This window comes from Hippoglossus stenolepis, chromosome 4 (assembly GCF_022539355.2).
Source record: "Hippoglossus stenolepis isolate QCI-W04-F060 chromosome 4, HSTE1.2, whole genome shotgun sequence".
Lineage (NCBI taxonomy): Eukaryota > Metazoa > Chordata > Actinopteri > Pleuronectiformes > Pleuronectidae > Hippoglossus > Hippoglossus stenolepis.
Window position 1 is genome coordinate 14,239,372 of NC_061486.1, and position 12,345 is coordinate 14,251,716.

Sequence of the window (12,345 nt, forward strand, 5' to 3'; positions counted from 1 at the left end):
ATTCAGGAGCCTCACCGAAAGAACTACAAGCAGCCTCCGCGCTCCCTGCCCCGGCCCGACCCGCCCCGGCTCTCCGCTGCTTGCTTTACGGGACAGGAAAACTTCCTGGATGACCCACTAACCACAACAACAGGAGCCGAGTCGCCTGTCCGTGTCAGGGACGGAGACGCTTGTCCGCTGCGGTTGTAGCCACTTAGCTCCGGTTAGCTCAGTACGCAGCGAAACACCTGCTGTAAACGGCTAATCTGCTGTTAGCACGCTACCTGTTCGTCCATCCAGCTCCGTGACAGCAGCGGGACTCCGCTTCCTCTCCTCCCCGCTAGCAGCCGCGTCAGCCTGGGTAAGTGTCGAGCAGGGACCGGGGAGTTAAGCTAAGTGATCAGAACTTGTGTATAACTTGTAAAGGGTTATCGCACCGTAGCATCGTCTGGTGCACTTTTACTCTCAGTTTCTCACGGTGTCCGCCAAAGACGAACTTCAGCTGGAGGTGGGATAGTTTCGATTCTGTCTTTGAGGTGTCCTTTAATGTTCATGTCCTGTGTCCGGATGCTGTCAAACCCTGGTTGTTGACATACTTGTCGTCTGCTGATGTGGCTTCTCTGTCCGGGAACACATCGCTCAGAGATGTTGACATTACATAGTAGGTGAAGTGCAGCTGTAATGTCTTTATTTATTCATATTATTTGACATTTACGTGGGCCAGCATCAGAACACCAGGATCACCGTATAGTGATGATAATGTTTTCTCTCTGGTTATTTGTGACACTGGTGTTTGTTAATGGGAAGTGTCCACCTGCTTGGGGAAGGTTTTTATCATAATGTATAACAAGGCTAGTGAACCACAGGAAGAACAGGTACAAAGCTGAGGCTGGTACCAAAGGAGATCACACCAAAGGAAGGAAGTTAGGTTAGTAGTTTAGTTACCCATCTATTTTACATTCTTAAGTTTCCTGCATCTAAAACCGTGTTTAAGAGATCTTTGACCATAATCCTCTCTATCAGTTATGGGTGCACACAGCCCTAATTGAATTGTAAGTAATTGACCTTCCACACATTTATAATTTATCCAAAATTTGACCATGGATTTTGTCTTGCACAGGAAACATGTTGTGTCCTACTAACCGATATTTCCTTTTTTAAAATCTAAATCTAAATCAGTTATTTGGGGTTTTCGTTTGTTAATGTCAAAGTTAGGTATAGTGTGTTCTGAGAGCACAGGTCGTTCACACATAATCATAATGAACATGAGCATAAAGTACACTGAACAGCTGACTCTTTATATATGCTTGTAAAATCCAGCTTGTTTAATCTTTCTAGCATCACGAGAGAAGGGCCTGTACACTAATTGTTATTCAGTGTCACATCTTGGGTATGTTTTGTTAAAATAAAAGCCCACGGCAGGGCTGCTGGTAACAATGTCTGTCTGTTACCTCCCAGTTAAAACTGTTAAAAACACTGAGCAGTCTTTCTCTTGAAATCCGATCGATTGGGACTAAGACACACTGCCACACTGGACCCATTATAACCCTAATGTTTGTGTAATAGAGGTTATCAAAGGGCAAAGCAGAGCCTGCAGGAAACCAAAGAGTCCTCTGATTCGAAGCCCGGCATAACATTGTCGTCAGATCAGCAGGTGATGACTCATTGGCAGCTTGAAAAGAGACACACTCCTGAACAGAGACTTGGAATGTCAGCGACTCTCCCCTGCCCTCGTCGAAATGATCTGATGTTTGCCGAGCGGAGCGAATCATGACATCACTTCAGATCCTGTAAAGTTGTCCCACAGTAAACAGTGGCAGGGGCAGAACTGGTCCTGGAGGTGTCAGGCGGGGGTGTGTGTGTGAGAAAGAGACGCAACACAGCCCAGTGACAGAGGGCGTATTTTTCCTCATTTTAACCACCAGGATTCACTGCATCCTCACGTCGAGGCTGAGCAGAAAATTCATCGACGTGTGAGCCAAGTTTCTATATTTATCACAGTGACATTTTTATTGCGGCAGTAATATTGGAGAGGGTGTTCTTTGTCAGGTGTGACTCATGCCAGGTTTGTCACCATTGCAGTCCAGTGGAAGAGTAAAGTACGCACTCTGCAACATGGCTGTTATATGATTTTACATCTGTAAATGAAAGGCCTGCTGGGAATTGACTCACATGGGAGTTTATGACACGTAATGAAGACATAGAGTCGCTGCAGTGTAGGAGCCATTAGAAAAATGTATTTTATGAACTTATTCCATCTTTGACTAACTTCCTGTTCCCTCTTTTATTAACAACATAAAATATCCCAAAAGTTATTCAGCAATTTATTACCCTTTTTTAAAATCCCTGTCTCTGTCTTCACCCTCCTCCCCCACCATCCATCTCTCTCTGCTTGTCCCCCTGTCCTGCCCTCCTCCCCTTCAGGTCCTCGTCCTCTCACGCTGCGTCAGTCATCGTGAGTGATTGGAGACAGTGAGACTGGCATCTGTCGATAAGCACACACACACACACAAAGGGCCAATCGAACGGTCAAGGATGACCATGGACGACATGAAGAATGAAGCCGACGCCTCCTCAGTAGTCTCCATGGCTCTGTACACTGTGATGTATCCCGTCTTTAACCAGGTGAAGAATGCCGACTCTCTGTTTTGAAGTTAAAATAAATAAATAATTCAAAGATGAATAAACAGGGCCAAGGTTTGTTGCATGAGAAAGAAATATAGATGAGACTTATTCATATTCAGGTCGAGCAGAAGGAAGGGGTAGTGTGTGTTTAATGAAAATGCTGGCCGAGGTTTGTAGTCTGTAGGATTTGTTTCTGTCGTGCCAGAAAAGAAATAATGAAAAATAAGAAGTAATAATCAACAATTTAATTAACAAAGAAGAAATGACAACATGACAAACACGCGATAATCATACAGTAATGTGAAGAGACCATACTGCTCTAACTGTGTTACTGTTTATATATGAAAGGTATTTAATACAGCTCTACAAATTAAATTACTGTACTTGTAGGTTATAGTTTTGATAAGCTATTTTCAGACATGAACTCTGCCGAAGGTCCAGAAAAATGGGTCTGCAAAATTGAATTGTTTGCCTTTCACATATGAAAAACACAGCAGGAGAATGTCTTTGTTGACGCGTACACAACAACAGGATAATATCCAGAACATTTAGATGAGAGGTTGCGTCTGGGTAGAGTGTCCAGGAGGCAGGACATGATGTTTACATTCCATTGCGGGAATCAATATCTGCTTCATAATACATCCACGATCGACACTTGGGTCGGCCCTTATCACTAAAAGCTCTCAAACAACTTGTCTTTCCAGGTTGACACTTTCATCTGCATCTTCTATGTGCATGTCACTCTTTTTCATCCTGAGATATTTGTAATCCTCCAGTTTCACATCCGTTGCGTGTTTAAAATATCCCCAACACGCCTACTCGCTCACCGTGAATGTCTGGACTTCAGTGCCTTAAATGTCTGAAAGCTGCTATAGTCTTGATGAGTTATGCACGTAGACTTGGTCTATTGTGTTTTTATTTATTACATTTTTTTATCATACACTGTATGATGTGGAAAGATGGGAAAAAAGGACAGCTCCCCAAAAGTAAACCCAAAGTGTCTGAAACATCCCCTGGAGGCTGGCTGCAGTATTACAGCAGCAAGAGTCAAAACGACATCAGCAAGTACTAAGTAGAATGCAATACTCAAGTGTAAGGAATATAAAAAAATATAGAAACATATGTGTGCGTAAAACACGGCAAACCCTAAAGTACTCAGTGCTGTAAACAATGCAGCAGTGTCAGGAGGTTAAATCAAAAATGACGAGACAAAGAAAACCAGTAGAGGATGCTGTGTGTGGTGGCTCGTACTTGAAAACAGAACAATGGGCTTCATTTATCAAATAAATTACACCGCAGTTTGTACCGAAAACAATTTAAAACTGACGTCTATGGTCTTTATGTAGCAAATCAATGGGTAAAACGCACTCATACAGATAAATAAAGAACAAAGCTATTTCATACTGCATCGTAGAGAACATTGTGTTTGAAAGACAGACAAACACTTTCAATTGTCAAATTAATCTTTTTTTTTCACACCCTCTTCAGTTTGTCTTTGTTCCAAATCCCTTATTTCTTGTCTTTCCACTCTCAAGTAAAGACAAAAAAACCCATAACATTTAAACTACAAATCCAACAAACTTTTTCTTTTAGCAAAGCTTCATCATTAATACCAGAATATCAGCTCAGAGGAACTGATGTTCCTATGAGATGTAGAATAGAGATGAACAGACTCAGCTCAGTACACAGAACAATACAATAACACAGTGTCCTTCTTTGATACTGCAGGTTGCCTGGCTTATATGTACTTTCTGCAGAATTACATTTCAGGAGCAGAAGAGAAGCAGTGATAAAAGCTAAGCTGTTTGTGTTTGTGTGTGTTATGGTTTGTGCTGCTGGCTTATACGCGTGTGTCTGTGTGTGTTGTAACTTTCAGTTGGAGCAAGTCAACCTATCAGCAGCGCAGACCTTGAGAGCAGCTTTTATGAAGGTTGGTTGGTTTACCGTCTTTCCCTTTTACTTTTCAAATAATTTCTGCCAAGTCCACTCTCAGGTGATTTGTAGATTTGATCAGTTTCAATTCCGCAGAGTAACAAGGATGACAGTAAATACTTTCAACTGTTTGTTTGTTTGTTTGTGTTAAGGCAGAGAAAGAGAGCCCAGGTCTGACCCAGGACATTGTCATCAAAGTTCTGGAGAAGAAGAAATTAAAAGTCAACTACAGTGAGTCTCTACTGCGCATGGCTTCAGACGATGTGGAAGGTAAGTCGCCGGGTGTTTGATGGATGCTGTGTTCAGGGGGGGATGGAGGGGGAAGGACGGGGAGACATGATGAAATGGTGTGAAAATGTCATATCACGATTATTATAGTTACCGGGTTCCAGTGTGAAAGTTTCTTCCACGTTTCACGTCATTTCCAGACGCTTTTCATTTTGGCGGCCATGTTGTCAGATTAGAACAGCCGCACTCTCTGCGTGAGAGGCACATTTCTTCTAGAGAGTCAGGGTCTCGCCTGTTTTGTCTTTGTACTGCGGGGGGGGGTTGGTAACAGCAAAATAGACACAGAAAACTTTTGAATATGTCACAAACTTAAATATTTGCAACACTTCCTGTACCCGTTTCAAAGTAAAAGCAGTCTAGTGTTTCTGTTGACTGAATCGTTCATTGGTTTGAACAGGGTTTTTATTGTTATTGTAGAAACGGAAGATGCACTGCTTCATACCGTAGAGTCCTGGCATTTAGTTGAGTACATAAGCTACTTTTATTCAAGGAAATACAGTATCCATACCAGAAACCCAACCAGATAAGCAATGCACGTGCTGCACACAGATGCATACTGTGTCAACTCCAGACGAAGAAACACAAGTCTTTTCTTCAGACACAACACTGACTGCCTTGCTTAAGGAGACTTCAACATGCTGGGTGATCGCCAGCTCAACTTGCCCGGGGTCTCTGTTATTTTTTTATCATATTGCATGAGCTCAGTTATCCACTGGGGGTAGCTGTTTCCCCACAAATCGTCTCCTCTCCCTGCTCTCAAATATTCCTCCGTCTCTGTCTGTAATTGAATTCCTTGTGCTCTGTACAGTGATTGATGGTAGTAATGAATTCACACACACACACACACACACACACACACACACACACACACACACACACACACACACACACACACACACACACACACACATATATATTTTGGATGAATTTTAAATGTACCTCCCTTCATAGCGTATCCCAACTTCTACCATAACACTGCCGTTACTTGACAAACTAAACACTTTAGAGTGCACACACATTCAAACACACACACACACACACACACACCTCTTTGTTGATTTTATTCATTTGAAACGTAGCCGTGTCTTTCACACGTTTTATTAATTGCTTCCTCTTGGTGTCTCTATTTGCATGTGTGCTGACACGTGTGTCGCTGACATCACTATTATTTCCCCCTCTTCCTCTCTGTGTTTTCAGAGTTCATTATTGACAGGCGAGAGCCCGAGTTCCAGGAGCTGAACGAGAGGGCCGGAGCTCTGAAACACATCCTCAGCACCATACCAGATGAGATCAATGACAGAGTGGCCTTCCTGCAGACCATCAAGTAAGCCAGTCAGTGTGTGCGTTTGAGTGAGTGGGCAATACACAGCAGATTATTTCTACATAACAGCTTTTCAGTCAGACCTCTTGTATTCATTGAATAGATTCTCAGAAAATGACTGGAGGACATTTGGCAATAATTACATTATTAATATATTTTTTCTTTCAAAGTGAATTGCTTTGATACAGTGTGTCTCTTCGTGATGATGAGGACCCTCCTAACTTAGAAACAAAAACAAACAAAAGGTGATCTTTGGAGGAGGTGTGTTTTGAATATGGAGAAAAAAGATATGAGTGGCTGCAACTAGATGCAAATCTCTTTTATGACGCTTAACGGGTAGAAGGTGAAAAGTTGATCCTCTGGTTGAGGTCAGTCTGAGTCATCACACACTCACAGCCACACTCAACACACACCTGCTTAAGCAAATGTCTGTACATAGGTCGTTTGGGGGCGAATCAACACAGACGGTACAAACAGTCTAGTGGGTGAACTGATTTGAATGTGTGTTATCTAACACACTTCACAGTCTGTCTGCACACAAACACACACAAGATAAGGATTTGCATTACATCAGCACCTTCATTTAGCAGAATAGTGTGTTTTTTTTATTTATGGTTGAAGAACTCAATGACTTTGTTCAAATTGGTATTTTATTCAACTGGTCGGTTTTGCTACTTTAGATCAAGGAATGCTTTAAAAAAAAATTTTTTTTCTTCAATACATACATATTTAATTTGCAACAAGAACATAGAGTAAAATCAAATCATCGGGGCAGCAGTCTTGAGCATGGGGGGCACCACTCAACCAGTTGAATAATTGGGCACCCCGTCATGCTCAACACTTCTGACCTGATTAGATTTCTCTCTGTGTACGGAGGTTTGAGTCCTCCTGCAGCGCCTCCTCGTTCAGTTCAGACACTCTGCTGCAGGCCTACCTTACTCTCTCTCCCTCTTTCCTGCCTAAATTCTGTCCTGTCAATAAAAACATGTTTAGTCTAAAAAAATATGACGAAGTCTTGGGCATGAGGTTTCATGTGCAACCTTGGAAACAGTGTGTATTCAAAAATAATCTCAGCTCAAAGGTCCACTTGCAAGTGTGCAGCTTTTCATCAGCCATTGGGGCTGGCTAAGGTTTACAGATCAAATCATAACAGGGTTTCATGGGTAGAACCGCTGATTTTTACGTTGAAAGGGGATAGTTGAGGTGGTGAGTGTGCATTCTAGACGCCTTCTGTTTTAGGTGTAGCGAGCACACCCAACGCGGATGGAGATGTATATATTTCATCTGGCCTTGGAGCACCTCGGGATCCGTCAGAAAGAGCTGGAAGGGCTCGGGAGAGAGACACCCTACTTGGCTGGTTATGTCCGTGACCGGAGCCCAGACAAGGGGAGACAATGGCTAGTTTTCATTGGGTCTTAAAAAGTAAAAAATTGTTGAATCTGAATTTAAGACCTTTAAAAAAGTCTTAAATATTATATACTAGGTTTTAAATATATTTAGGTTGGTCTAAATTATGGAATTGCAGTGTACATGTTTTTTTTAATGTCTCAGTGCATTGTAGTTCTTTCTCAATGATAGAGATATTAATATGCCGTTAAGAAACTATAAGACCAACATGGAAAACTGATACTACACCACACTACACTTTCAAGGTTTATTCTCTACTAGGCTACTTCATCATTTTTAATTATGGGCGAACGCAAGTAGTTCTGGGACTCTGATATTCCTTGATGACATAGATCTTAAATTTCATTCATTATGCTCTTAAAAAGGACATAAAAGTCTTAAATATAATGTACAAAAGATGCAACACAAGCATTTATAGTTACCAATCTTAGTGTTACCGATGTCTTTATGTTGTGAGATAGTGATGACTAACCTCTAAGATTCATTATTTTTTTTACCTCTATGAGCTGCACTATTGGCACACACACACACACACACACACACACACACACACACACACACACACACACACACACACACACACACACACACTCACTACGGAGAGAAAGCTAGAGACCTTTCATTTCCTCGGCTCACTTTGTCATTATTTTGATCGAATTCAGTTCTCCTATCGAGTTGCTGCTCGAGCTACTTACCCAGCGGACAGCTTAGAAATAAAATCAATTCAAAGGGAATGCTAAAAATTAAAGTTATGGTACGGCAGATTTCAAGTGAGTACGGTGGGAGGGGGAAAAAAAAGAAGTGGGTGAGAGTCAGTTTGTGAGAATATAGTAACGAGCAGGATCAAAGAAGTGCAGTTTCAGGGTTATCCCTGCCTGATGAAAACAGACAGATTTTGAGATACTGTTTCTTTTTTTTCAATTTGCACTTTATTTGTGCCGGTGTCATCCACAGAGATATTGCCAGCGCCATAAAGGAGCTGCTAGACACCGTTAACACCGTCTTCAGGAAATACCAGCATCAGAACCGACGGGTACGTAAATACATGGGGAGGAAAGAAAAATGCAAACACACTGTGAAATATGTGGAGCTGAAAGTCTGTCTGTATTTATTGTTCAGGCACTGGAGCAGCAGAAGAAGCAGTTTGTGAAATACTCCAAGAGCTTCAGCGACACGCTCAAAACCTACTTCAAAGACGGAAAGTATGACACTGTTTCTACTTCCTTCTGTTTTAGGAGTTTGGTCTTTGTTCCCTTTCTTTTCTGTTTTTTCACTCACTCATTCAACCATACACACACATACACACTCTGTCACCACCATGTAAATCGTTGTCGTTTGATCACAGACCCGCTTCCATCAAATCCGCCACTGCTGAATAATTCCCATGACCCATTTCCCGTTGAATTCACGCTGGCGTGTATTCTGTGAAGCCCGACATTCTCCTTTCCAGCCAGATCAGAAATGTTTCCTGGATCAATACTGATACTGTTGCCATGGTTTCTTTGCTGTGTGATTGACAAGCGTGTCCCTTGTGTCTCTGTCACGGTTGTTTCCAGGGTGATAAACGTGTTTGTCAGCGCCAACCGGCTCACCCACCAAACCAACATGATACTGCAGGCCTTCAAGACCTCGGCGTAGCAGCCGGAGAAGACACGCACACCGAGAGGCAAAGAGTTGACATGAGGCTGTGTAATTTGTAAAGACGTTGTCTTATTTTGAGCTGTTTAATTTATTGTTTTATGGTTTTGCGGGGAGATCAGGTAATTTGAGGTTCAAAGGAAATGAGGTTGACGGTAATTACCAGGGATTTTTACTCTTTTTATGTTGCTCTTTTATCAGATCATAAGTCCGTATTTCATTATTCCTTTACATAGTTCACTCTCTGTTCAGTACAATGTAGGTCTCAAAGCAGTATAAGGAAAGTGTGATTATTTTCATGTCCTTTAATGTTTTAAATACGTTAATGAATGTCTTTCAAAGTTACAATAAAATGAACTGGCACTCTGTTTCCAGACTTAACCACAAATATTTTGTTCTTTGACTTAATTTAATTGTAATTTCATCTTGTAAAAACTCACAGTTGTGTCTTCTACTCAGCAGTAATATCCTGCCACGTTGAGCATGCATCATTTTCAACTTAAGTGGGAAACGTTTAGATCCTATGAAGAAATCAAGATCTGGAGAAGCGCTTGGGGAATATAACGTGAAAGAGACTGTGTTCACCGTCTGTTCTCGCTGTCCTGCTCTGGTCTGCTTCACACTGTGCATCATAAACACAGGCGGTAACACACCAGCTGTGCAGTCTGTCCCTGTACTTTAGTTACAGAAATAGTTTCTCATTTACTGTCTGCTAACAATAGATAATCCACCATGTAAAATAACACATGGGTAGCTGAGGATCCAACGATCCAATGATTTTACCTCTGCCAAGGAGGTTATGTTTTCACCCCTGTCCATTAGTTTGTTGGTTGGTTTGTCAGCAGGATTACGCAAAGACTACTGGTTACTACCGTTATCCAGAAGTGAAAATATCCTGGCTACGAACTAATAAGGTCATTTGGAGCCAGAGTGTGTGCAGTTGGGACTCTTGTGTGGAGCTGTGATAATGAGGTCCCGCTGATACACACACTCAATGCTTTTGATGGGTACTTTGTAGTTTGGTCCATGTCCCATCCACTAACATCGAGGAGGAGGGGTTTATGAGGTCATCGGGTGGCGATGGAGATGTTATGGCTTCACTTTTGGGGAGCTGACATGTTGTCCATCATATATTCTGTGGTGTGTACTCTATCAGTTTTTTCCCCTGTACATCAGCGTTTGCCAAAATGTGTTTGTATATCAGATTTCTGTTAATTATCATGTTACCCCTCAGAAAATGTGAGTAAAGCAAATCCACCTTGAAACACTGCTTTTATTTTCCTGTGATATAGTGTAGATAAACATACAGTAGATTACATGGAATTAATCAAATAATTAAACAAAGCTGCCACGGGGGAGAAATCCCTGTGTCAACACTAAAAACATTCTGTTTTGATATTTGTCAGCTTTTAATTATAGACCCCAGTTTCCACTTCAACGCCGAGGAAGACCATAAACAGAAGACGACATTTGTTTCAGGGAAAGAGAGCACGAGAAGTTACAGAACTCCATCTGAGAAAGTTGGACCCTCTCAGACTTTCTAAACGGAATAAGCAGACAAATGGACATTGATAGAGATCAGTACAGTCTTAAACTAGCATTGAACAGCTTACCTGAGCTTTGAACCGTGTCCTAGAGAAAGTGAAGCAGGAAGTTGCTAAGACCTTTTACAACAATTACATCTTTGTATTTGAAAATACACGTGTTATTTGTTTTTCTGTTTCCATTCACTCTCTTTCTGATGCAGTGGCCATGACAGAATTCCTTCTGCCAAATGTTATTTATTAAAAAGTGTGAAATACAAAACTATTGAACAAGAGTCATGAAGTGTGTTGAAAAACTAACTTTTGTTTTGTATTGTGATTGAACGGGATTCAATATTTGAGAAATAGTTTCCAAATGTGAGTCACTTTCCAGATTTCCATTGTTGTAAGAGAAGTGGTTTATTTTCACTCGGTTGCTCCGTTCTCTTTTCTCTTGTGTGCCAAGATCCACCAATTTCATTTCTCCCTCCAATTCCAGCGAGTTCATTCTTCTCCCTGTATAATGGTGGATTTTCTGTGGTGGATTTGTGGTGGGCTATTTTGAGGTCTGCACTGGCTCCTGCTTGCACTGCTCTAATCCAATTGTAATAGCGTTAATTTCTTAAAGCTCTATTATTGAAATTGCTGAGACCTAATTTTCTGAGATCCTGTCGCCGTTGACGACTGCAGTAATCAGCTAATTCGAGTTATTCCAGGTCATTAAAGTTGCACGCTGGGATTTGTCGTGGTCACTGAAGCAGCAGGGAGGAAGAGGACTGATAACATCTATGTTGGATGTAGAACTTAGGGGTCATTTGTTTCAGTTTTAACAAAACCTTTTGTTGCAACTGCTTTTCATGTGTGTGTGTGTGTGTGTGTGTGTGTGTGCGTGCGCGTGCGCCTGTGTGTGTGTGACCCACAGGATGCCCCCTCAAAGGCATGTGAACGACACTATAAAGCTCTGGCGGTGTGTGTTTTATTATTGTTCAGGTCCAGGTTCACATCAGTATTTTTTACTTGAGTAAATGCATGAACACTTTTATGAGTGGCAGTAGAATACTGATGTTCTCGTTAATTGTGTTGCTGTAGTCATGGTGTGTGTGTGTGTGTGTGTGTGTAAACTGATTTTGGCCAAACATCTTTTGTGAGGTTCCTGGTTTGGGTTAGTGGTTATATGTGAGTGGTGGTTGGGTTAAGGTTAGTGTTGGGCATGAACTGGTTCTGGTAAAGGATAGGGATAAGGTTTTTGTTAGGCTTTCGACAATGAAGGGAAATCAAGGCAAAGTCCTAGATAGATGAGCAAATGTGTGAGTGGGTTTGTGTGTTACTTCTAGTCACAGATCCAGGCACTGGAGGAAAGATAATATGAGAGGTATAATTACACCACTACACACACACACACACACCATAGCTACAGCAACCCACATTGTCTTACATACAGACGACAGTGTCTGGACTCACAAACCCTCTTTTTGACGACTTGGTTGCCAGGAAACTTACCCTGAGTCTTTGAGAGTGAAGCATAATAAAAGAAAAGAATAGAGCGTGTGTGTGTGTGTGTGTGGCCTCTTTCACTGTCTGGACTAGTTGGGGGCAGTAGTTAACTCTCTGTATGCCTCGTCGCTGGCTTGG

General features: G+C 41.7%; 1 protein-coding gene across 1 annotated transcript; it reads left to right on the forward strand.

Moving 5' to 3' along the window:
- The first annotated feature begins 10 nt into the window (after positions 1 to 10).
- pdcd10a (programmed cell death 10a) lies at positions 11 to 9,578 on the forward strand. Its single transcript, XM_035154904.2, has 8 exons — positions 11 to 340; positions 2,404 to 2,604; positions 4,481 to 4,534; positions 4,689 to 4,806; positions 6,022 to 6,148; positions 8,507 to 8,585; positions 8,672 to 8,754; positions 9,109 to 9,578. Exons 2-8 carry the CDS (start codon positions 2,515 to 2,517, stop codon positions 9,188 to 9,190), a joined length of 633 nt encoding a protein of 210 aa, XP_035010795.1. The 5' UTR covers positions 11 to 340; positions 2,404 to 2,514; the 3' UTR covers positions 9,191 to 9,578.
- Positions 9,579 to 12,345: the final 2,767 nt, after the last annotated feature.